At 43.9% G+C, this 27033-nt stretch overlaps 1 protein-coding gene and 1 pseudogene across 1 annotated transcript; both read left to right on the forward strand.

The window, feature by feature from the left end:
* Window positions 1-1060: 1060 nt before the first annotated feature.
* On the forward strand, window positions 1061-3051 carry LOC133919437 (phospholipase A1-Ibeta2, chloroplastic-like). Its single transcript, XM_062363823.1, has one exon. It carries the CDS (start codon window positions 1187-1189, stop codon window positions 2768-2770), a length of 1584 nt encoding a protein of 527 aa, XP_062219807.1. The 5' UTR covers window positions 1061-1186; the 3' UTR covers window positions 2771-3051.
* Window positions 3052-5049: 1998 nt separating this feature from the next.
* LOC133918019 (probable enoyl-CoA hydratase 2, mitochondrial) lies at window positions 5050-24424 on the forward strand (annotated as a pseudogene).
* Window positions 24425-27033: the final 2609 nt, after the last annotated feature.

Here is a 27033-nt window from a genome sequence, read left to right on the forward strand (position 1 = left end):
CTCGCTTTCTAAATTTCACTCACCTATATTTTATTAGTATTCTATAAATAAAAAATATTTACAATGATTATATTTTCAATGTCTAAATTTTGTATATATTTGAATTCAAATTGAATTAAAAGAAAAATATCGTATGAAATGATAAAAATGCATATAAATAAAGTATTATAATAGATCTCGCTTTTTCACCATATAACCTAGGGCTATAAATAATTTTAGAAATTAGTCCATCACATAAGAAGAATATTAGTGATTTTTTTCCATATTTTTCAGAATTTATTTAAGACCCTAACAATTGTTACATGTTATAAAAGTAGACTTCTTTGAATAATTTTAATTTAAATTCTACATAGGCTGTTTAGGTGAATACAATTAAAATAGGTTGCACATGGATTATAGAACACATATAAAAAATTCATGAATTTTTTGAGCAATAAAAGTCTAATATTTTGAATAGAGCATATAGGAAGGAATAGTAGAGTTGACGAGTACTGTACACACGGGTCACAGGTCATCCGCGGAGATAAGTTCCGGAGATAGTAAGTCTCTCCCGTTCCCAAAGGTGGCGAGCTTATCAGACCAGATAGCGAGCGTCAAAATAGCGAGGCTAATTTGGAGAGCCAGTTGGAGGAAGATTTTTTTACCAACTCCCCAAATGTGACGATGCCGAGCCGGATAACGACTCCGTTGGAGTTGCTCTACGGCAGCGCATCGAGCTGACAGGAACGCCGCCGAGTTGCGGCAGCAAAGTCCAACGCACCCGCGCACCGCGTAGCTACGTGGGAGGATATCGCAGCGCGGCGCGGCTGGCAACGCTGGCAGGGACGCGGACCAGTTGACGGCGGGCACTTGGGCTCGGCTCCGCGGTAGCTGCTGCGCGCGCTAGCCAATCGGCCTATCCTTCCCGCCCTACCCAGCAGGGTGCGTAAGCCACCCGCGACTTCGTCAGCGTGCTTCGGGGTCATGGAGCCGCATCGTCAAAGTTACAAGTGGCAACCATTCCACCATTAATTCTCCGCCTCTGGCCTCTTCCTCCCGGTTATAAAACCCCGTCGCCCGCCGTGACATCTCACATTTGGGTAGCTAGCTAGATCGGGGCCTGTGATTTGCAGTACTCCTATCAGGTAGCTTGCTAGATCGATTTGGTTCTGAGCTGCTCGCTACTACTTGACGAAGGAGCGAGCCAATGACAATTGCCGCCGTGGTGACCGCGCCCACGACCGCGCCAGTGCACGTCGCGCCCGCGGTCCAGCCGCGCACGGCGCCGCGACGGGAGCCGTCGCCGCTGAACCGGAGCACGCAGGGACAGGCGCTCCGCTCGGCCAGCCCCGGGGGTTCCACGGCGGCTGCGGCGGATGGCGCCAGGGCTCACATCGCCAACCTTGACCGGGTGCTCGGGAAGCCGCCGCAGGTGCCGAGGCAGGAGGAGCAGGACAGCGAGCAGGAGACGCTCAACGTCAGGCACGGCCTGCTCAACGCGCTGAACCTGTCCTTCTTCGTGCCCATGCCCGGGATGAGGACGCACACCGCGGCCGACGAACACATGTCGCCGCGCAGCCTCATGCACATGCAGCAGCTGCTCTCGGTTGACTCCCCGCGAGCGTCACCGAGGTGCACCATCGCGCCGCGGTGGCGTAGCCTCCACGGGGAGGGCGGCTGGGCCGGCCTCCTCGACCCGCTCGACTCCGACCTCCGCCGCGAGCTCCTCCGCTACGGCGACTTCGTGCAGGCGGCGTACCAGGCCTTCCACTCGCTGCCCACGGCGTCGGCGAGGCACCGTGGGCTCATGCTCCCCGACCGCTCCTACCGCCCGACGCGCAGCCTCTTCGCCACCTCCGCTCTAACATTGCCGCCGTGGGCCAAGCGCCCCAACACTCCCGAGTGGCTCACGCAGCAGTCCAACTGGATCGGCTACGTCGCCGTGTGCGAGTCCGAGAGGGAGGTCGCCCGCATGGGCCGCCGAGACATCGCCATCGTGCTGCGCGGCACGGCCACCTGCCTCGAGTGGGCCGAGAACCTCCGCACCTCGCTTGTGCCCCTCGACGGCGAGAGCAGCGACGGCCCGGACAGGGGAGCGGAAGAGCCCAAGGTGGCGCGGGGCTTCTTGAGCCTGTACAAGACGGAAGGGGAGAAGACGAAGAGCCTCTCGGCCGAGGTGATGGACGAGGTCCGGCGCCTCATGGAGAAGTACAAGGGCGAGGAGCTCAGCATCACCGTCGTCGGACACAGCCTCGGCTCCGCCCTGGCGCTCCTCGTGGCCGACGAGGTCGCTTCGTCCATCCCTGACGCGCCCCCCGTCGCCGTGGTCTCCTTCGGCGGGCCGAAGGTGGGCAACGGCGCGTTCGTGGACAGGCTGAAAAAGAGCGGCAAGGTCAACGTTCTGCGCATCGTCAACGCCGGCGACGTGGTCACCAAGGTGCCCGGTGTGGCGCCGCAGCTGCCGCTCAAGAAGCAGCAGTACCAGCACGTAGGCGCTGAGCTGCGCATCGACAGCAAGAACTCGCCGTGCCTCCGCCCGGACGCGGGGCCCGCGTGCCGGCACGACCTGGAGGCGTACCTGCACCTCATCGACGGGTTCACGGGGACGGGACGACCCTTCCGGCACGACGCGCGGCGCAGCGTGATCAGGCTGCTGCAGCTGCAGAGGGGCAACGTCAAGAAGGAGTACGTGAACCGCGCGCGCGAGCTCGGCGTCGACCCCGCCGCGCCGGCGGACGTTGGCCGGAGCATTGCGTACGGCAACTGCGCCGTCGCGAGCCCCTCGACGTGACGGGAATCACGTCTACTTCAGTGGACCTTCTTGTAAATTTTGTAGAAGAAGAATTATTTCGTTAGTTGCGGGTGCGAGCGGGGAAATCTCTCTCATTTTCGTTTTGTTTTTTCGATATCGATGCATGTACACGAAAATTAAGCAAGCGTAAGTGCGCGACGTAATCAATTAAGTGAAAGCTTGACCCTGGCACAAGAAGTTTGTTCACTAGTTCACTTCTTTTGAGAGAGACCGACTCTCCTATATTGTCGAAGTCTCCAAGACAAGTAGGAATTTTTCAACTATTGAATTTTTCAACATGAAAGCGCCAGCGAGACCAAAACTTGGATGTCGTTTGATCCCAAAGAGCTTGTGCTAGCTCTTCCTAGTTTACGGTGTTTCAGTGCTTTATATTTTGCAGGCTGTAACACACTATGTTCATGAGTGTACTGTTGTCACTTTTGGGATTTTCTTATCGGAAATTATCTTTGGGCCTTTTTCCCTGCTTCTTCTCTCTCTACTGGTCCACACTCCAATTCGGTCCATGGCCCATCGGCTTCGTTTATCTCCCGAGAGGGCTCTGCCCTAGGGGAGAAGGACCACGTGCTCTCCCTGGAGAGTGCGGCGGCGGCAGCTTCAGTTGGGATTTTCCGATTCTCCTGCTGTCTCTTTCATCTGAGGCGTGCGAGATGAGGAGAAGGGAGTGGATTGAGGCCGGTTTTTGAGGGAGATCAGTGCTCATCCGGATATGGGAGCCAGGTGAGTCTCTCGTATATATTTTGGGGGCTGATTTCCTCTCAAATCCGTGGGAGAAAAGAGATAGAAAAGAGGAAAAGGAAGTGACTTGCATCTCTCTGTTCTTGGGTTGGCTGTTGCTTGCTGGACCGAGTGCTGCGCGCTCGGTGGTGACGGCCAACGGTGTTCCTCCTGTTGGAATCCGGAGCTGCATCGCTTAGGCTCGCCAGCTCGTGCCGATTGCAGAGCTGTTGGCTTTGTATCTCCGATCTCCTTCACGTCGCCGGCAACGACGGGTGCTAGGTTTTCTGGGACAGCGGCGTTCGAGCCATGCCTAGCCTCTCTTAATTTCGATTTTGGTCGAATTTCACTGTGAGTATCCTCTTCTCCTCCTTCTAGTCAACACTATGCTCTGTGATGATTGTGAATGATCTGAGATTGGGCTATTAGCTGAGTACAATATTGTTTAGGCTTGTGATGCACTGGATATGTGAGCTGTTCGGCTCTGGTTGTTATCCTGTTCTGAATTTCATACATGTTCAGATAGCGTTCTTTCTGTTCAGTGGCTGTGGTCTCCTTGCTTCAGTTTTGAACTCGTAATTTCATATGTTCAGAGAAGGCTTATGTCACTGAATTTTGGTCATTGTATATACATGTTAATTTCTGAATACATGTGAGAATAACATTGACTTAGACATTCAGTTTTCAGACCCTCTGTTACTCAATTATCACTGTCCAGTGCTAGAATTTGTTGATCTGTCAAAGCTACAAATACTAGATCTTAGTAATAGCCCAATCATTGATGAGATCATTAGAACAATTAGGGGGCAAGACTTTTAAGTCTTGGGGCCAATTGTTTGACTTAAATCTGAGAGCAATCAAGTTTTTCTTTTCATATGTGCTGTCATCCTTTGGAGTACTTGCTCATATGCTATATTCTGAAATCAGGCTGTTTAAGATACACATGATAGGTATTTATACTGTCCTTTTTCAGATATACATTTGTTCTACCATGTGTATAGGTGGCTCTCTTTTCAGTTATTGTATTTATATGATTGGAATTATATACATACTCATTTTATGGCATATATGTCAACATGTACATGCTACCAAACTAAATAGTATTTTGACTGTGGGCATTTCGTAATCTCCCTTTCACGAATCATATTTGGCTTTGACAGTTGAAGGTTGCTTGAACAAGTTAAATTTTACAAGCTATTTTTCCAATTGTCTTAATTGGACGTTTGCAACCACGAACTCAACTATAGTAGCTATCACAGGTTTGTAGCCCAGTGGGAAGGCACGGTGGTGCCTTGGCCACTGCCAGGGTTTGATCCCTGGAGTTTGTATGGGAGCTGGTGAGCCGATTTAGGCTTCTGAGGCTAGCTCTTGAGGGAGCAATCTGGGTTCGATCTCCAACGCTTCTCCCGGTGGCACCCTTCAGTCCCTCTGTAGCTGGGGGTGTGGACCCTCTTTGTGAAAAAAAAGTAGCTATCACAAGCAGCATTTAACTACCCACATCACTGTCATAGCACCAAACTAGCCTCCCAACTGCCTTTTCCAGAATGCGCAGCCCTTGGGGCCTCCTCGTCGTCTCCGGCCACCTCGCCGACCGCCAAGCTCCAGCGACCTATGTATCCACCACCGCCCACTACTCTCTCTCTCTCTTCACGCGCACCTACCAAATCCTAGCCCAACTGGAGCCCGTCCGCATGCAGAGTCCAGGAGCTCTCCGCACTTGACTCTGGTCCGTGACCCGGCCCCTCTAGGCTCTATTTCACTGCCTCCTCTTAAAAATGAGAAAATCTACATTCGCCACTGAATAAGTCTTCATTCTACAATCCGCTATCGAATAGCTTTAGTTTCCTTTTATATCATTGAATAAGTCATTTTGTTTACGATATACCATTGCTATCCCGTAAAAAGACAAATATACCCCTAGTTCTCACCTCTTCGGTCTCTACATGCTCCTTCTCTTTACTCAGATGCACAATAAATTTTTTGAATACACAATAAAATTTAAACTGTTTTTTTTTGCAGCTTTCGTAGTTGCCGGAACTATGTGGTATGGATCGGCAACTACCCCAATCGAATTGTTTGGGCCTACTCGTTATCAGTGGGATCAGGGATACTTTCAGCAAGAAATATATCGAAGAGTTAGCGATGGGTTAGCCAAAAATCTTAGTTTATCAGAAGCTTGGTCTAAAATTCCCGAAAAATTAGCCTTTTATGATTATATTGGTAATAATCCGGCAAAGGGGGGATTATTCAGAGCAGGCATTCTCCTATTTTTTAAATAAGTAAAAAAAATCACTGCAGGAAAAAAATAGAAAATATTTTCACTGCAGATTGAAAAATAGAAAATATTTTTCATTAAAAAGCCAACACATTTTTTCCTACAGTGATTTTTTATTTATTTAAAAAATAAGAGAATTAGTTTAAATTTTATTGTGCATGCAAAAATTTAATTGTGCATCTGAGTAGAGGAGAAGGAGCATGTGGAGACCGAAGGGATGAGAATCAGGAGTATATGTGTCTTTTTACCGTACTTAACAGAGCTAAATTGATAGCAATGGTATATCGTAGACAAAATAATTTATTCAATGGTATAAAAAGATATTGAAGCTATTCAATGACGGATTATAGAATGGAGACTTATTCAGTAGTAAATTGTAAATTTTTTCTTAAAAGTTTCACCCTTTTTAAGAGTTATTGTAAAATTCCTCCTTCTATTGTATTATTTGACCCGAGGCGGGATCACCGGATCAGGAATCGTAGAGCTGAGGCTGGAGAGGCCGAAGGTCTAGAACGCCATCAATTACGATGTGACGAGGGGGGCATTTGATTTTTCTTTTCACTCTGTCATAACAAATTTATTATATAATCTACTATCATAGATTTAAAGGATTTATTTATCATTCTCGGTAGAGAATTGTCACTTCAATGAAATAAGACTGCGGAGCGCGACAGAGAAGATTGAGGCCGACGCGACGGCGAAGGTCGTTCTGTTGCGACCTACGTGCCGGGGGCTTTCTGTGCAGGCGCCCATCTCAAGGTCTGGACTTGTCCTGTTTGGTGAGATGGGTTCAGACATTGGACACGACAATTGGATGAACAGAGAGTGACTGGTCAGAGTTTTAGTTTGAGTAGAAGACAAATGAAAACGACTTTAGGTGCGTGTGCGAATTCTAGATGAGTTGATTATTGTAGATGATTAAAGATTAGTTGTAAAAAGTTGTCAGTGTAATTGATGGGTGAATTAAGGTGTGTTTAGTTACGCAAATATTTTCTAGCCTGGTTTGTGAAAGTGTATAATTTTAGATAGAAGTGTGTTTGGTTGGGTAGCGAATATAGTTTTTTAAAAATATACATGTAATTTTATTAATTAATAATAATATAGTCAATATAACTCACATGTGTGTTAATATTTGTTTTAGTAGATCATATGAATGCAACAAAAGCAGAAGTAATCAAAGTCGGAACAAAGAGATAAATAAATTAAATTTATCCTATGAATTTTTATATAATCAAATGGGATAGATCTGTCTACAATCATGCAGAGCTCTTCGCAAGCTTTTTATAGTTTAAGATAATCAAGATCAGAGTTCGAAGCGAAAAGTTATGCTTAAAATATGAAATGATAGTCCGCTGAAAAAGGGGAAAATATAAAAATCCCTCAAAAGTCACATGTATTTTGACTTCCCCAAAAGTTGTTTTGTTGAAAAGAAAACCCAAAGATTTGGTTTTGTTGAAAAACACCCCCAAAAATTCAAAATAAATTAAAAAAATCACAAAAAAAATCCTAAAACAAACTAGAGACAATTCTAAGACCTTTTGTGATTTTTTTTCAAAATTAATATCCTTTGCATCATATTTCATGGAGAGGAAGTTTGAAAAAAAGAAAAATGCACAGCTCATTTATTAATTCGAGTTAAATGCATAGTTAATTATTTACTAATCCAAAAATTATGAAACTAATTTTTTTAGTCTTCTTACATGATCCTCTATCTTCTAAAAATACATGTAATCTTGAAATAGTTATTGTAACATGCAGGATTGAGTAAATGTGTTACAGATAGATTAATTCATAACTAATCCATAACACCGCCAAAATTAGTGAAACCACTTTTATTAGTTTACTTAAACAATTATTTGTGTAGTAAAAATAATGGTAGATATGACAAATTTAAAATAACATGAGTTAATAAATGAGCTGCGCATTTTTCTTTTTTTTTTTCCAAACTTCCTCTCCATAAAATATGATGCAAAGGATATTATTTTTGAAAACAAAATTCATAGAAGGTCTTCGAATTGTCTCTAGTTTTTTTAGAATTTTTTGTGATTTGTTTTTTTTTTGAATTTTTGGAGGGTTTTTTTCCCAACAAAGTCAAATTTTTGGGGTTATTTTTGCAACAAAACAACTTCTGGGGGGAGTCAAAATCCAAATGACTTTTGCGCCGGGGGGGGGGGGGTTGCATTTTCCTGCTAAAAAATGAACTTCACTCCACAGTTTGGTCCGGCAGATGCAGGTTCTAAATCTGCTCATACAGGTGGGTTCACTTGTCAGTGTCATAAAATTATCTTCATACAAGTAGCTAATTATAATCTCAACTCTTATATCCGCTCATGCGGCCTCGGATTTAATAAACTAAATATAAACTTAGCATAGCTTGTTCAAACAGATACAACCGGCTAAACACTATTTTTTTAACAAATATAACTATGCTCAGTTTGCTTCCCTCAATATATTTATACGATGCAGCTCTACAAAATCTCGTATGAGAAACCAAACACATCCATAGTGTAATGCTGACATTGATGTTAAAAAATAATCATGTGCTCTACTAAATTTAATAGCTAAAGAAAAAAAGAATAAGTGGAGTGGAGTGGGGAAAACAAAGGCTCATGGTTAAGACAGCATTTGGAGGAGTCGGTATCTTGAGGACCATCTAAGTATATGAGAAAAAAAAAAGAGATGATGTTCTTGTTTTGAAAGACAATTCCTTTGGAAAAGAATGTTTTGAAGGACAGTTCTAGAAACTCTAGGGTCAATAATTAGTGAAGACTAAAGAGTGTAGCTTAAAGAGGAACACGTATGAGTTATCAGGTGAATGATTAGAAGAACCTATGAATTATCAGGTGAATGATTAGAAGATTTATGAACTTCACAGTTGCTCTAGATATGATTCAGTATAATATTATTATGTATTAAGTACAAATAAATTCACATCATACTACAATGAAAATTAATCTAGAAATCTTTCGCTTTTTCCGTCGCCTGTCCCCTCTTCTTAATATTTCGTTTCTTTTTCTTTTTCTTTTAATGATGGTTCTTGTTGGTTTTAAGCCTCTTAATTTTTATGGGGTGTATTGTTTCTGTGTTTTCAGACTATTTCTTATCTTCTCAAAGATTTTTAATAACATCCAATGACGACTATTTTCTTTGATATTTAATCATGATTAATCCCTCCAAAACAAAGGCCGGGTGCTTTTGTTTCTTTGAGAATTTCTAGCCAATTTTTCCTCTCTTAGCACTAGCAGCTACAGAATGATTGTCATGAGACTTTATCATGTACTACATCAGAATAGTGCAAAAAATCATCTTTGCACACCGCGTGATGACATTGATTTCTCAACCAATTTGTTTGACGTATCATAATTAATACAATAATAGTTGCCTCGACTCCTTGCCGGTGGCCCATGTATTTGACCTTTGGATCAGTTCAGGAATAAATAAATATCACAATCACTGTATGGTGAATCATGAAATCATGTCGAGTCACATCTCAGAGCAATAATATCGTTAACAGGAAAGGAGGCTAATGAGCTCTTATGAAGTTCGAGAATATGCTACTTCCTTAAGGTCTACAGTCTCGTCCTTTCAGGTTTGTACCTGGAACTAAACTTTTGACATGCTCTTTGGCATCTATAGCAGTAAGTCAACAGAACGAGTGATGAAAAACATTTAGTTATGCGCATCTCTGTACAGATTCTGTACGTGACTTATTTTTCTTTACATTGTATGTTGTTGATATAAACATGTTGAAAATTTGGTTTCCTGGTATTAGTAAACAATAGAAAATGAAAGTAATGGTTGCAGCGGTAACTTTTTATTGGACGCTATGGCTATACAGAAATAACATTATCATTAATTTGTAAGTTATTTATATATGTATGTGTTGATTCTGTACGTGGTCTGTGCTACAGCGGTATGAGCATTAAGAGATGGTGGCAGCGACGTGCATGCATTTGGATCAGATGGTCAAATAGTACTTTACCTAGTTTGGATGGGAGTCTAGGCTTTGGACAGATGTCTCTTTATCCTAGCCCTTGCATTGGATCTTTTTTCTCTTTTTTCAAATATGTTTTATGAATTCTTTGTTTCCTTTTTTTTCTTTTATTTGGATGTGTGCATCCGAATCATACATAAGCTAAAAATAAACTCGTATATGTTTGTATCATCTTGATATACGATGAGAGTAAATAAAATTTTTATTATCGAAAAAATATGTTGTTCATACAGTACTTACAAATCACAGCTTGTTATTCCAACAATTGTTGTCATTGAAGGAGCTGCTTTGGGTGGTGGGCTAGATCTGGCTCTTTCATGCGATTTCCGCATATGTGGTGTTGCCTTTAATCTGGAATATACCAAATTATGTCCGTCACGTGGGATGATTTTGCTCCTTTGTTTTGGATATTTACATGCATGCCTTTAATCTGATTTTCAGGGGAAAATGCAATACTTGACTGCCAGAAACAGGCCTTGCTATTATACCTGGCTACGTAAACAACACAGTTCTTTACTTGTGTAAACGAATTGTTCGAGTATCTTTCAAGATGCCCTGAAGCAGAATTGTAAGTCATACTTGAAGAATCTCCATACCAGTGCAAAAGTTTTTATGCTTGATAATGAAGCGGTAAATTTAACCGTCGCTAGATGCGATTTCATCAAAAATAAATTGTGTAGCTCATACGGGAGAAACTAGCTGTTGTGCATCTGCGATATAATTCAATAGCTCAGGAAGACCAAGCCAACATTATGCTTGAAGACTGACCTTATAATTAACATTAGTTATTGGTCAACATGGCTAACAAAAGTTGAAAACAACTGATGCAAACATAAGTAACTTGCACAGGTAGACATCCGCATGAATATGATACCCTAAAATAGTCGTATTGGTATTTTGATGTTAAAAAGGTGATACTGACAAGCACGAATTCACATTTTTTTAGATAATGAGCACGACTTCATATGATCTGTATATTTTTGTCGAATCAAAATTGACTGCGTTTTTTAACGTGCCCATTGCATGTTTTGACTGTAGACTTAAGTATACATGTTTTTCTGGACGAAACGTTAAAAATTGTACAAAACCTTACCGAAACTAGCAAAGAACTGAGGTCATGATTGTTTTGTGTTTTTGGTTCTATTTCTGCTTCTGTTAAAAACTAAAATAAATGGGGGTTTGGAAAAGTGATTTCTAAGAAGTCATAAATCTGTTTTTAAGAAAAATAAACTAAAGCTGAGAAGCTCTCTGAAAAATACTTTTCTAAAAATCTATATACTGAGAAGCTAAAAATTTATTATGAAAACCAACCATCTATTTTAAAAACAATTTTTCAAATAAACAAAAAACATAACTTTTTTAGAAAGAAAAAAACAGATGCGTAAACAAATAAACTACGATACTCACAGGGTGAGTAGGCATAGATGTGATGCAACTGAAGCAGTAATGGTGGGTAAGGCCGGCCTTGTTACACTTTCTTCCTATTACTATTATCACTTCTTAGAAAGATTCTTAAATGCCTGTTTGCGTTGCAGGACTAGCAAACTATTGTGTTCCAGAAAGGGAGGCTTATCAAAAGGCTTTTGACATTGCCCGTGAGCTAACTCAGCAAGTAAGGATCATTCTCGTTTGATTATTTCAACGCATAAAGTTCTTGATGATTTCAGATTTTTTTTTTTAGATAATGAGATGCCAGATTAAGCATTTACATGGCATAGTACACATTCACAACTCCCTTTTACCACAGAACTCTGAATAAGAACAAGTTTCTACCAGCATTAGTCAACTTGCATTAACAAATTCATCGAAAATAAATAAATAAAACTTGCAGGAGTAATTTCATCGAGACCACTGATCCAGCGGTCCGTGCCTGTAGCTGCGCTGAACTTGGTTCTCCTCCTTGCAGAGTCCCTTGAGGATAAGAATGGCGAGGAGGGCTAATCAATCAGGGGACGGAGGTGGCGGACATGTCCTCGGCACTGGCCGTTGAAGGGGAATGCTACGAGCAGCTGCTGCACACGCATGATCGCCTTGAGGGCTTGGCTGCTTTTGCCGAGAAAAGGATATCTGTATCCGCAGGGGAGGGAAGTAGTGATGTTGTTTTCCCGACTTTCCTACTTTTATATTTTCTAGCATAAAATATTAATAAAAATATGTCTTAGCTAAAAATATTTGTAGGAATCGTCCTCTGAAAAAAAACGGTAAAAGTACTTCAGTAACACGGCCAACATCATCTAGCTCTTACCGCTCTCTCATAGGGTGGTTAGACTTTACCGTCTTCTGAGAGAGCGGTTAAGGCTCATCCCAACGTACTGTCCTCTCAGAGGACGGTTTGCCCCCAGCCGGTACAGCCCCCCTCCCGCGGGTTAACTCCTATAAAAGGGCTAAAATTCAACCAAAATTACCATTTTATTTTAGAAAAAAGGAAGAGGGGAAGGGAGAGGAGAGGAGATGAGAGGGTGGTAACAGTGAAGTTCTACTGTTTTTGATTTGCGGATGTCTTGGATCTTGGTTTTCCGTAAATCTTTTACCACTAGATCTAGTGTTTAGTGATAAAATTGTAGTTACATTAATGAGACCTAGGGTTTAGCATGGTAATCAGGAAATGAGGATTTTCTATCTTTTGTAGTTTATTGTAAAGATATATTTGAACATGGTAGGATAGTCATAAAATATATAGTTCTATTTAGAGTACGGTAGTCATGATTATGTAGATTTTACAAAATAGTTATGTAGATAGTAATTATAGATAATTAAAGATTTTTATTAAGTATATGGGGGTTTAATGAGTTTAAATTGGTTAGTTTGCTTAGGAGTAATATTGATTGCAGTGAACTAAACGTATTGTTAGATGATCATTGCTTCTGGTAATTTTGTAAGAGTTTTGATAATCAAAAGCATAGGGTTTTGGTATTAATGTTGGACATATTTTCGGATGTTCCAGGTATGTCGGATAAGCTATATTTTCATATATATTATGGTAAAAGTCATATTGGTTATGATTCTAGCGGTGTAGATCTATCTGGATTTAAGTATGTTGTGACGGGACTTAGTAAAGCAATGATAGGATAATAGTGGGCATGTGTAAGTGGCTGATGCGTCATTTTCAACTGGATCATCAGCACCATAAGCTTAAGATGAGAGCTGTGCTTAGCCGTGTTACTAAGGTATACATCGAGGAGCTCATCCCGATTAACGCGACAGCTACTTAGAGGCACTATGTTGATATAGCATGTGAACATGGTCTCCCTCTTGTGTTGCTAGCTGGGGTGTATTAGAAGGATCCAATAGAAATAAACGTCGAAGAAGCATTAGCAGGAACAAGTCAAGTAGTGATGGATGAAGCAGATAAAGCAACCGTGGGGGATGAGAAGGACGTTTGGAATGTGCATGTGATGCAACCGAGAGGTGTGGCCTACGAGAGGGAGCACATCTCTAGCATAATTGAAGAGATGGAGAGGGAGGATCAGGAGCTCGAGGAAGCTATTGCCAATGAGGATTCATTTGATGAGGAGGAAAGTGCTTCGGTTCCTACAGAGTGGAGAAATAAAATATTCCATAGCTAGTGGTCAGTGATGGTTATCTAACACCGTAGGAATGTCATGAGAATAGAAGTCTAACTGGTTGCAAAGTTTTTTATTGTGCAAAGCAAAACATATCTGGGATTAAGTCCACTACAAGTGCTATGTACCCTAGTAGTGAGGTTGTTATTAATGCAATGAAATACTGATTGTTGTCTCTTCAGAGGAGTTCAAGATTGCGAAGTCAAGCAAAATGGAGTACGGTGTCAAGTATTTGGTTCCTACATTGTCCGTGGCGGGTGCACGCATTCAGGGGGAAGTGGGTTGATCATTGGGAGTGCTCAATAGTTATGCAGCATAGCTGTCATAATGAGAAAATAGAGTTATGTCATCTGTTTTTTGTTACTAATATGATGTATGGAGAGATTATGAACAACCTAAAAATATGAGTCATGATCAATAATTCATGCTATTAAGGAAAGATTCCAGCACACAATAAGTTATGCCAAGGCATGGAGGGTGAACAGAAAGCTTTTCAAAGCTCGACCCAAAACCCAGCCCAGCCCAACGTTTGAACAGGCCTAGTTGTGGTCGTACGAGAGGTTTACCATTGACCGGCCTGTTGTGGACCAGTCCCTGTATCCTGAGGAATGGTACGGGGAACTCGAGGAGGACGGGGCCACCATGGGCTTAATGTGGTGTCACCGTCGAATACGTAGAAAACATATCTTTGTTTCACTTGTATACTATTTTTAGTTGAGCTTCATACTATTTTTCTCCACAGATGCACTGGGTGCACGAGCAGGACCACAACGCGTGCGAGCTTTTTAGGGTGCAGTTCGACCGTCTGCGTCCAGAGGACGTGGTCTGGACCCCCTACAACCACTTGCAAATACAAGGCAGCGCGCCTTTCGGTCTTTCTCCTTTGTGCGATCACGACAAGGACTATGGGCTTACGAAAGAAGTCGCTCATCTTCGACATCTACGTCGAGGAGTACTCACCCCACCGCGTGATAAGGCCGTTCGGACACTTCCAGGTGTTCCCCCTCATCAACTTTCATGCTGTTCAGCCCCATGTTCATAGGTAAGTAAACTTAAATATATAATCTATATCATTCGTATCATTTATAGTCTATCTAACATGGTTGACCTGCAGGTATTCACGTAAGGGCCAATTGGTGGCAACCTTCAGGTAGACCACTTAGCGCCACACGTCCCGACATGGGCCCATGCCCTTGATGATGTTATCGAGGAGCTCGTCCTTTCACCGACCCAGCCTACAAGGAGTACCTAAGGTGGTACGTCTCGTGTACATGTACATGGGTCACATACACCCCAGATACTGTCAGGACGCACGTCACTTTGACTACGAAGGCCTACTCGGGCCCTTGGGATGAAAAACCCCATGTTCTATGTAATATTTATTAGCGTATGTAACCTCCGTTCTACGTAATATGATAATTGTTCTTTATAACTACTATGGTTCGATAAATTATATTCCGTATCCTCCCAACGTTACTTCGGTAAGAAAATAACTCACACAATTTTACATCAATTACATAAATATATGTCGACAAATGTGGGGAACCGTCCAAATAATATTCTAATTAATCACCAGGAGGATCATCATTCATAATCACAACCTCGATGATTAACCAGAATATCATCCTGGTAGTCCCGGCATGTGTTTTGTGCCTAAGGATCGGAACACATACCTTCCAACATGTACATCACAACATAGCTTAATAAATAGTGAGTAATAAACATTTATATTACAAGTATTAAGCATGCAACTGATTTCAATAATTTACAACAAAAGCGAGCTAGGAGGAGACAAAACCCCTCAACTCCTAACCACAAAGAACTACGCAGCTAAAAGTTAAACGTATGAACAATAAAAGAGGATGGCATGCCCTTAGGCACCGTCTCAAAACACCACCTTCAGAGTAGGATGCATTACTCTTGCCCGCCACCCTGATCGGCAGGCACGAAGTAGCCAAAAACAGCATCTTCTCCAGCAACAGCAGTACTTGAAAGCGCAGGCATGAGTACGAAGGTACTTGCAAGACTTAAACCATATAGAGCACATATATATAGCTCGACTCCAAGTATTATGCATTGATCATTAGCAAGGATGAACCACAGGTTAAGTAAAACATAAGCACTAAGCATCCTAGACATAGGTGTGAGCGACTAAAACTTATCCAAAATATATGAAAACTGCCCTGCAACTAACAACTGAATAAAAGTAACTGTAAGCAACATGTATATTAATAAGAAATAAGTACCAACATCACCAACTCCCACATACTGAATCACAAACCATACTCGAAACTCTACGACTGATGCAGATGGACAGAAGCATGCTCATGACCGAGAGCGCGGTAGTTCGAACTGTTTATACATCATGCAGGGGATACTCCTGAATCCACACGACATGAGGATCATACGACTTGTGTCACCGGCCAAAGTGCACACAAGGGGTACTCGTGAAAACCTTTCCCAACCAACCTCAACCGTTTGGATCATGCATCGCTCGACGCGGCGGTACTAGAACTACTCCCGGAGCAAACTAGTACCGCTACAAGCCCGCCCGCTCACACCGTCGATGTCCAAGCCCAAAAAGCCACAGCTACGAAGGTATTCGGCTCACCTTACCATTAGATCGGTATGTGGTGAGTAAGGTAAGTGCTAAAGCCAACAATGCCAATGATCGGTGCTTAACAGGCACAAAGCGGTCTACGGTATCCGATTTCCTCTACCGACCTACCCAGGGGAACTCCACATTCGGGCAAGACAAAACACATCCTAGCACCACCCACACCTCGTCTCATACTCACCACTCATACAACCATCTCAACCTCGATAAGTGTATGTAATCATAAGAAGGTCCTATGCTCGCGAACAACGGGATGCGCCGTCGTTCGACTTCTACCGAATGACCTAAGCATGGCTAAGTATATAAGTCGAACTCATACCTAGACATTGACAACATCTCAAGGCTACAAAGAATGTAAATACACAAGTATTCAAGGTAGAGGAATGCAATTGGCATAGGTTCTATCCATTGGTACCCAACACTGACTCACTAAACATGCATACATACATAAGCATATTTCATCAATTTTAAACTTATCCAATTACACAAGAGGGATCAATATGCTTAGTTGCTTGCCTGGATGCACTGGCTCAAATAGGTGGGGCACCTCGGGATCGCCCTCGGCCTTCGGGATCGACAGATCGGTGATCTCTAAAAAGGATCAACGTGTGCAATGCAAATGAGTATAAATGAAGTGCAAAAAGTATGCCACAAAGCTTAACAACATGCTAGAAGTATAAGATATGCAGATCAACACAATACTAAACGAGCTAAACGAAATCCGGAAATTAACAGCCATCTGGAGTATTCGGAATGGTTCGGAGTATCCGGGCTCGAACCCTCTGGGTAACCCTTCGAAAGAGGTGCTCGGTTATTGCATTTTATTTGACTGGCCCGGAGTATCCGGGTGAATCAGGAATGTCCGAGTTTCGGAGTATCCGGGCCATCCTCCGGTGAAGGCTCTTAGTTAGCACTATTCTAACTTGACTCGGAACCTCCGGGTTGATCTGCACTATCCAGGATGTACCGGACACTCCGAGTGAGGTTCCGAACGAAGCTCTCGACTACATGATCACATAACTACCCGAAGTCTCCGGGTTTGTCCGGATCATCCGAGTGATACAGACTTGGGTTCTTCATGATTTTTCCCTCGGATGATTTGACTCATTTTACAAATCTGTGCTACACAAACGTGCATATGCCCTATCCAAAAGATTCTAAACCAATCTCGTACCCTAAACCCTAACCAATTTTGAACACAATTCAACAGACAAATTTTGCTTAACCCGGAGTATCCGAGTGAGTCCAGAGTATCCGAGCCAGCCTAAAAAAGCTGTTCTCGAGTGGATTTTTGGTTGATTCGAGTTGTGATCTTTTTTAAGCCTAAATGAGACATGTTAGAGATAGTCTAAGGGTATTAGAACTTACTCATCAACTAGCAACATGACTCTAGAGCTCAGATTCAACTAAAATCCTATTTTTGCTCCAAAAAGCTCAAGAATACCAAAACTTTAAGAACTACTCGATTCTTCCACGAAAACAAAAATGGATTGGATAGATGAGTAGCTCATGAGCTAGAAAATGCAATGGTACCACATGCATACCTTGAATCCTCCACTGGAGCTCGGATTTTGGAAGAAAAGAGTGAGTGCTTGAGTGGGAGAGGGAGAGAGGGAGGAGCTGTAGCTGTGTGCTGCACTTGGTGGGACGTGTGGAGTGAGGAGAGGAGAGAGAGAGGGCAGGTGGGGTGCTACCCACTTTAGAGAGAGAGTGGGTGGTTGGTGTGGGGCCACATGTTAGAGAAAATGGGTATTTCCAATGCAACTTCAATTATTTTCTCCCCTAATTTTCTTTCTCTTATCCAAATGATTTTTAATGAAGTGGACTAGCGCTTCGAATTACCATTATGCAAAATTTAGCACAATGCTTAAGAAGCATGATTCTGCTTAAATGCGTGATTAAGAATTTGGGACGTGACAACAAAATTACGTCGAACCAAAACTAAGGATGAAATGAACCACTCCGTGAAGTGTATATGGTAATTTAAAAAAATCTAAGAGGGCGGTTAGTCTCGGACATTTTTTGCCGAATGAATGTGCAATATTTTTCAAATTGCCGTATAGGGTGGTTTGCGAGTGGTTAGCGAGAGGGCGATAAGGGGTACGTCGAGAGTGGGCTCTTACCACCCTCTCAAGGGGCAGTTGTGGGGATCAGTGACATTCTAAGAGGGGAAGTGAATTATGACACTTAGAAACTAATCGCCTCTAAAAACATCAAAAGATAAACCTATCTCAAATTCTATCTAAGTGTGCTCTAAGTTTATCTAGTGTGTCTACTCTACCGCTCAAAAGAGTTTTGTAACATATAGCCAATCCTAACAAACTACTCTAGTAAGATAAATGCGTAAAGGTAGATTACAAGAATATAAATGTGAAAATGTAAATAAGGTAGAGAGAGTAAACTCAGCACAATTTTTTTTTATCTCATGGTATCGACAGCATGAATGCCACTCCTAGTCAACGTTGAAGCTCCACAAAGGATATACTCCGGTCGTCAAGTCTCTTCCGATCAAGGCTCTTGAGATACCAAGTCATAAAGACAAGACCTCAAGCACGATAAGCCACCAAGCCACCAAGGCGAGGTCTCACTACTAATATCCCTTCCGCTCACTACGCCGCCTTCACTTTGGAGTTTGAGCCATTAAGGTAAGGGTCTCCACGTCCCCGTACACTTATCTTGTCGCGCTCCATACCAAGTCGGAGGGTTAACAAGCTTGAGCAACTATGACTCAAGTTGCCAGCAAGTCATTAAGACTTCAAGGCGTCGACGTACCACTTACTACAAGCTAGGATCACCTCTTGATCCACTTTCTAGGTAGCAATCACCTAGCAACACTCTCTCTAGACCTATAAGCACTAATCACTCATTAATCTTGTACTTAATTACCTTAGATGATCACTTTAAGCATTTGGTGCCTTGGATGTCTTCTTAAGTGTCTATGTTTTTCTCTAGACTCTAGCAGCATACCACACCTTCAAATGACTGAGTGAAGGGGTATTCATAGTCTCAAACTCGCGCACTAGCTGTTCACCCAACGACTCAGAAAAGTTGTTAACACCGGATGATTCGGTGAGAACAGTAGTACTAATATCGGATCATCTGGTGGGTACATCTTCAGAAACTAGAAGTTGGACTTCCACTCAAAGTCATCCTGAACACCGGACACTCCGGTGTATACTTCATCCCTATCACTGGACTATCCAGTGAGTTATCCTGAGCCAGACTGTGCCACTTCTTCTCTGTGCAAAACACTTTGGTGTAAGCCTTCGATGCACTTTCTCTTGACACCGGACCATCCGGTCAGTTCATCTTCGTTCTTCGACACTTGGAATCGCCTCTGCAAGAAATACTCTGGTGAAGCCTCCTGTGCACTCTCTTCCTATCACTAGATCTTCTGGTTCGTTGTTCACCGATCTTCAATACTTGCAACCCTCTCTGGAAGAATTGCTGCGATATATTTCTTCAGCTAGTCGCCAAACTTTCTGGTGAGTTCAAATTCTTCTGTCCCGATTTAAAATACTTTGGTGAGCACCTTCTTTATCAACACCGGACTATCCGGTAGTTTCTTCAGTTCTGCTCTTCTCTTTTTTAAGATAAAGCTCTAATGCTACACCTTACTGAGCTTCAGACTATCTAGTGAGGCTAACACTCTCTGAACATAATGCTCCAGTGAATGCAGACTTCTTTGCACCAGACTATCTGGTGAGGCAAATCTTCCTGAAACTTCTCTAATTCAATCAAACTTTGTCACAACTGTGGTGGCTTCTTAATGTATTGCATCTATGTGACCTACTAATATATATTCTTAACAAACATGTTAGTCTCAATGAATATATTTTCATTAATCACTAAAATCGTAATCATAGGCTAGTCGGATCATTTTCGCTACATCAGTAAACTCTAACCGCCCCACTAGAGGGCAGTGAGGGCTAGGTGGCGCTGGTCGTGCCACTGTGACACTCTTATTGCTATTTGAAAGTCTTTTCAGAAGACGGTAGACGTTTATTCCTGTAAATATTTTTAACCAAAGTATTTTTTTTGTTAATATTTATACTAGAAAATATGAAAATAAAAGTCTTGTTTCCCTGCTGGGGCTCCTGTACCGTGAATACAGGACCTCCTATATGGCCGGGCGTGCTACTGTAAGCTTCCATGTAGCGCGGCTCGCTAGCCCACTCTCAATTAAGCAAGCCCACCTAGTTGTGGCCCAAAAGGCATAGCAGGCTTTCTTTCTTTATTTTTCCGCATTTTTCCACAGCCCAGCGCATGGTCCAGCAGTGCGAAGCAACAGGCTAGGATAGCCCAGTATGCAGGACGAGCTCGCCCTGTTTGTTGCATTAGTTATATCAGTAAATTTTAAAACTCTACAACTATTTTAATATAGGTTGTAGAAAACTATAATTTTTAGTGTTTATTTTAAAAATCTATAACTATTTTGATACGTGTTGTAAAAAACTACAACTATTTTACCGTGGGTTTACCTGTCATCCTCTATGGTATGTAATAAGAGGATTAACTGTGGGTCTATATATTGCTAAAGGATAATAGGTGGGTCTATAGTGAGAAAGTATAGTTTTTGCAATATGTGTTAGTTATACGTTTTTGAAATGAGCACTAAAAATTGTAGTTTTTTTAATATATGTTAAAATAGTTGTAGTTTTTTAAATTTATTTTAATTCTAAACTAGCTAAGTGCCTATACGTTGTAACAAAAATATAAACATCAAGTATAAACTCAATGTATGAAGATGTAGATATAGCATGAGAGTGCTACTGAATGAATACACCAGTAATATCGTAATTTAATTTCATATAAGATAAAAACGACGAGAAGATTATCCGGTAATTTTATTCCTAATTTATTTATTTGTTTTCATTAGTAAAATAGATTTCATATCTATAGTCGGTAACAAAGCGGAGAAGCTGAACAACGAGAATAGATGACAAAAGTACATAAATTATTCGAATTTTAAATAGTGATGAGAGTAGGGAAATAGATGATGCGTAGACCATCTACTATTTTATATAGTAAAGATAACATGTTGGTTCAAATGGATTAAGAAACTTACGATTTGAGAAGAAAAAACATTTAAAGTTTGCAATTCAAACAAATTTTCCACCCACCTCATTCAACCACAACGCGACAATTGTCCAACCCACTCAAATCTGCCTATTTCTCTCACCCCGCACTTCAATCTTGGCCATCGGCTTGCTCCATCGAAAGCTATGGATAACACGCCCTACATGTACAAAGAAATTTTGATGAATACAACCAAGTGCCATTCCATACATGTTAACATCATTTGAGCAGCCAAATGGCGGCCACATGGCCATGCAGCACCTTCCCTAATCCCTATCTTTCGCGGTGGCGGCACCAACAGACGGGTGATTAAGAGCACCTTGGTTCAGCGCCCACACGCGAGGGTCTTTGTTTGGTTCAGCGCCCACACGTCACCCGTGCAAACGCGCCCAGGTTAATGGATTTTCGCGGACGATTCCACAACGGCCGAGTCCTGTGTTAAGACCATGGCCAACGGTTTTTTTTAAATAAAAATTTTATTGTGAAGAAATTTTCGTTCACTTCAGTATTTTAATGATTGTTTTTTCTCATCATGAAGGGATATAAAATAAAAAAATAGAAATAAAAAAAGAAATCGAGAAGAAAATGAAATGAAGAGGATATAATTGAAGATGGCCATTAGAGAGCGGATATAATGGTGGAGCGTGAGACTGCACACGCTGGAGTCAATTTTCGTGGACGCCGATGGTTTTTAAGACTGGGCAGGGCGGTAGCAGCGGCAGCGGCTCTCGCTACCGAGGGCGCGCCGTTCCTGTTCCTCGCGACAGTGGCCGCTCCTGCCTCGCCCGTGTGCTCGTAGGATGTAGTCGTGGCTACTCAGCGTCCGGTGCCAAGGACGTGACGCATTGCCATTGTCTTCTCGCCACGCGCGCGCATGGCTCTGTCATAGCCGCAGACCACCACGGCAGCGTGATGGCGTCGCGTTTCTCGTCCGCCACCGACCACGGCCCAGTATCGAACGGTTATCGTTTCGTCTCTCTCTTTCTCTGCCCAGTCATCAGTCTCCCAGTCCTAGTCTTACCCGGCTCCTCACCTGCCGCTCCTGTCCAGCATGCGCTGCCTCCGGGGCCTCCTCGCCGTCTCCGGCCACCACGCGCCTGCGACCACCGCCTCAGCCTCCCCCCACAGCGCCCTCCAAATCCTCGCCCAGGCGGGGCCCGTCCTCCTCCAGAAGCTCTCGGCGCCAGACTCATTTGGTGGAGAACAGCTTCATTGCATTTAGCAATGTGGAATTCCTTTGAAGGCATCACATAGTGACCGGTTCACTAAGATGTTTTGTGATTTATGAGTGGCATGGTTAAAGCCATTGCTGATGGCTAGTTGACAAAATTGTGCATGTAAAATGGGTGGTGAACTTGGTATAGTGTTGAAAACAAAATTGGGGAGTCACTGGATATTTCTGGAAGATGAATCAAGGAAGAAATGATCCCAGGGGAAATAATGCCTGGTTGAGTTGCGACAGCATAGAGGGTAGTTGGCTTCCGAAATAATATGAGAAAAGATGATTTAGAAAAGATTGGATGCATCATGCATGCTATTACATTTTAGTGATAAATTGATAAAATACAGAGTCAAGAGCTAGTGGAGGGTCAGAGTTATGTTTCACCAGTTGGATGATTTGCGCTACAAACTTTATACTCAGCACAAATGTACAGGACAAGTAACATAAGCGGAGGGTCAGATTTATGAAGCAATATGTTTAACTTTCCTGAATTAATGAAGCAAGGGTCAGTTTTGACTTGGTATTAGTCATAGACCTAAAAACATGTATTCATTGTATAGAACATGATGGGTGCGATGGTTTTACTTCCTCTGTCCTGTATATTGTGCTGGTTATAATGTAATCATGAATCATGATAACAATATAAGAACTATTGACAGGGAAGGGGGTTAATGGGCCATAGTGAAGTTCGGGAATTTGTTAATTCCTTAGATCTACATTCTCATTGAGGTTTGTTCCTGGATGTTTGATTATCCAGCATATCCTTGGTGATGGCAATTTTTGAGAAAGCTATCCAGATCAATGTCATGTTATATGCATGTTCAGCTTTCATACTACGGACCAATAGTTTCCTGAAGGCTCCACATAGATGTTAATATATCTTTTTTGTTTAGAATATTACACATTGCAAACTGTATAAACAGGCATTGTCCATTCCAGCGATTGCTGTTGTTGAAGGGGTTCCTTTTGGGGGTGGGTTAGAATTGGCTCTTTCATGGGATCGTTGCATATGCGGTAGTGCTTTTATCTGCAGAGATCAAATTCCATCCATTTTATGGTAACAAGTTTTGTTCCTTTTTTTCAAGCATATGAACATAATTCCTTTTTTTCTTTTCAAAATGTTACCAGGGGAGGATGCAAAATTCAGCTTGCTAGAGACTAGCCTTGCTATTATTCCTGGGTATGTGGCCAAGATGGCACTTTACTTTTGTAAGTAAAAATATTGTTGAAATATGTCTTGAATAGTGCTGGAGTTGTGCTAGCCTTGTGAATTTAACTCCAGCACTAGTCGAAACTGTTCTTGTTACACAACTTTCTTGCCTCTTCCTTGCCATGTTGAAAATTGCAGCCTTTATTGTAAGCTTTTTATTATAAAGAAAAGGATGTTGTGTTGTTTATAATACTTGAGTATTATATCACAATGAAATTAGCTTGAGAACTCTTTGGAGGTCCAGTTCAAAGTGACATGCTTCATCTTTTAGCATTTGTTTGCCTCAATATATAGAGCTAGGGGAACACAGCGCCTTCCTAGGATTGTTGGAAGGTCCAGAGCAAAGGAACTAATATTCACCGGTCATAGATTTGATGCAGTGGAAGCTTTAACTATGGGTAAGTCAAGCCTGTTTGCCTTTCTTTCTGCTGTTATGAGTTCTTGTTTCTAGGAATAACCGTTGACATGTATATTTGCATGACAGGCGTAGTAAACTACTGTGTTCCTGCAATCCTGCTGGTGAGGCTTATCAAAAAGCTCTTGAACTTGCACGGGAGATAAATCAGAAAGTAAGTAGCTGCTGAACGAGTTATGTGCTTCATTTGACAAGAAAGACTAGCAAAATTATTGCCATCTGAAAATTCCCAGCAAATACAGTTTCTACTTGTGTTGGTTAATTTGCTTGAATCAATTCCTGCTAGATCACCGCACCCATCATTCTAGATGTTTTGAGCTTAGTTATTTCTTTCAGGGTCCGTTAGCGATAAAGATGGCCAAGAAAGGCAATTAATGAAGGGGCAGAGGTAGACATTTCCTCGGCATTGGCTGTTGAAGAAGAATGCTACGAGCAACTCCTGCACACTCAGGATGGTCTTTTTTTTCTTTCTAGAATACGCAGGAGACGTGCGTATCATTGCATTAAGAAAGACCCGGAAGAGAGATTCGGTAGCCAAATTTAGAGGTTAGATACAATAGACCCTTAGGTCCACAGACGAAGAAAGAAAGAAGGAAGAAAGAGGGAAGAAATACAGAGAGAAAAGCAACAGGCAGTAACCAGCTACAGCGCATTGCACAGCTTATATGATTGACCGAGAGTTACGCAAGTGAGCCATAAGCGTAGCTAGGTGAACAGCTCCGGCTGCGCACCATTGCTCCGCCGCACTCCAGATGGAAGCCGACATCGATGCGGTAGAAGAATGACTATTATTGAACACTGTCGGAGGATGAACTCCTGTCGCAGGGATCCCGAGAGACCCCTTTTTAGAGATTCGGCCGGGGGGATGATCCTGGATAAGCTTGTTTGGGAAATAAGCGGGAACGGAAACAAATGCAATGGCTGGTGGGAGATGATCGCCCTGATGCGAGAAAAATGGGTGCACTGGGGTTTAGACAGGTTCGGGCCGCACGGAGGCGTAACACCCTACTCCTGTGTGAGTGTTATATCTGCCCTTGAAGGGAATTCTTCAAGGATGTATCTGATTACAAGAGAGAGCCACTTACTGAGAGCTTGAGGCTCTCGTGTTCTAGCTTGGCTTGAGCTGGTTTGAGCGTCTGCGTCCTTTTCTTCACACACTCCCTGTCCCTTTTACGTGTTCTCCATCCTTTTCTTTTATAGGCGCGCCAGCCTCAACATATCCTGAATGGGAAAGAGGGGATGCCAAATGCCAAGGTGCCACGGAGAAAGGCGTCATCATTTCGTCTTGGCGAAGTGACAGGGGCGGTGGAGAAATGCGGCGCGCATCCGACCACCCGCCACTGTGGAAGCCTCCGGGTGCCATAAAGGGGGCCCACCGGGCAGCCTCAGAGGTGCCCGGTGCGTCCACCCTGTCTTGTCTTTCTACCAGGGCAGGGTGGCCGGCGGAGCGCTTCGATTCTGGCAACGTTATCCCGAGGCACCCGGGTGAAACGGGACGGGACCCGTGCATTTAATGGACCCACGCCCCCCTGCCAGTGCATGGCAGGGTCTGACACTGGGGCGTGGGCAGCTGAGAATGTCAGGATGTCAGGATGTCAGGCCGCGCGTGCCTATTAAATGCGGCATTGGGCCTTTGACTGGATGACACCCCGACGATGGGATCCTTCGGGTCGTCGGATGACCTTGCGCGAACCTTCGGGGAACCGAGTCCTCGGGGGCTGCCACGTGCAGCCCCGAGCACTCTCTCCCGAGCACTTGGTGGGACCTTCGGGGAACCGAGTCCTCGGGGGCTACCACGTGCAGCCCTGAGCACTCTCTCCCGAGCACTTGGTGGGACCTTCGGGGCACCGAGTCCTCGGGGGCTGCCACGTGCAGCCCCGAGCACTCTCTCCCGAGCACTTCCTTCCCGGTATTTGGGCTCTGCGGATCATCGGGGAGCTAGGGTGCTCGGGAACCAGAGGCGGCGACCCCGAGCACCTTCTCCCGAGACTTAGCTTCTTCTTACCTTGCAGGGTGGTGACATGTGACGGATGGCCGGCCTGGTCTCGGGACTTAGGGACCCCTGGTTCCGAATACACCGACAGCAGCCCCCGGGCCCGTTGGTAGGTGACGGGACGGAGACTGCGAATGGGCCCTTCGTCGCGGCCGAGGCCGAGGCTGGTGCAGACGCCATGTGGCAAGCTTTCGAGAGGTGGCCCTTGCGGACCCGAACCTCAAGTACGCCCCAACGGGAAAAACGAGTGGACGCGTGTCCACACAACTTCCGAAGGGTATAATGACCATACGGACGGCACGCGCGGTCGCCGCGCAGATCGAGGAAAATACGCGTGGCAGCCGCTGACATCGCGCGATCGGCGGGAGATTTGCCTGGCAGTTGTGTCGATCGAGGCGATGCTTCGCCGAGCGAACCGTTTTGGGCGGCAGTTTTTGAACTTTGAGATATAAAAGGGAGAAAGGATCGGTCCGTTCCCCTCTTTACGCTCTCTCGTACTTGTGCTCCTGCCTTCTTTGTGCTCCGAAGCCCTCAGGAAACTCCCAGGCGACCGGAGCGTTCTCCCTTCTCTCTCTCTTCACCACCAAAAACACCTTCCATCCTGTTGAGATGACGAGGGTTGGAGGAGGACGCCGGGACAAGACTTCGGACAGCATCTTGCCGGAGTCTCGTCTGAGGAACGAGGAGGCGGCGGACAAGATTAGGAAGCTGCTGGTGCCGGAGGGTCAGGAAGGTGCTGTGGTGGTGAGGCCAGCGACTCTGACGCCGGCGACGACCGTCCCTGGGCGGACCGTCCTCTTCACTTCCTTCGTGGCGGCGGGGTTAGTGCCGCCGTTCTCCGCCTTCTTTCTGCAAGCGTTGAAGACGTACGGCATTCAATTGGTGCACCTAAGCCCCAACTCCGTGGTGGTGTTGGCGACTTTCGCGCATCTCTGCGAAATGTTCATGGGGGTGATGCTGTCGGCGACGCTGCTTCGCCATTTCTTCGTCCTTCGGCCGGTGGGGAAGAAGAGGGGGCATTCCACGGCGGACGTCGCGGGGTGTTGCAACCTTCGGCTTCGAGACGGCCTGGGGGATCGTTATATTCCCCAGGTGCTGCGCAGCAAGTGGGAGGAGTGGCGACGGGACTGGTTCTTCGTCGACGTCGACCCCCACGAGCG

This window comes from Phragmites australis, chromosome 5 (assembly GCF_958298935.1).
Source record: "Phragmites australis chromosome 5, lpPhrAust1.1, whole genome shotgun sequence".
In the NCBI taxonomy this organism is placed as follows: Eukaryota; Viridiplantae; Streptophyta; class Magnoliopsida; order Poales; family Poaceae; genus Phragmites; species Phragmites australis.

Coding starts and splice junctions, on each gene's coding strand:
- LOC133919437 (XM_062363823.1), top strand. CDS start 1,187: ATGACAATTGCCGCCGTGGTGACCGCGCCCACGACCGCGCCAGTGCAC.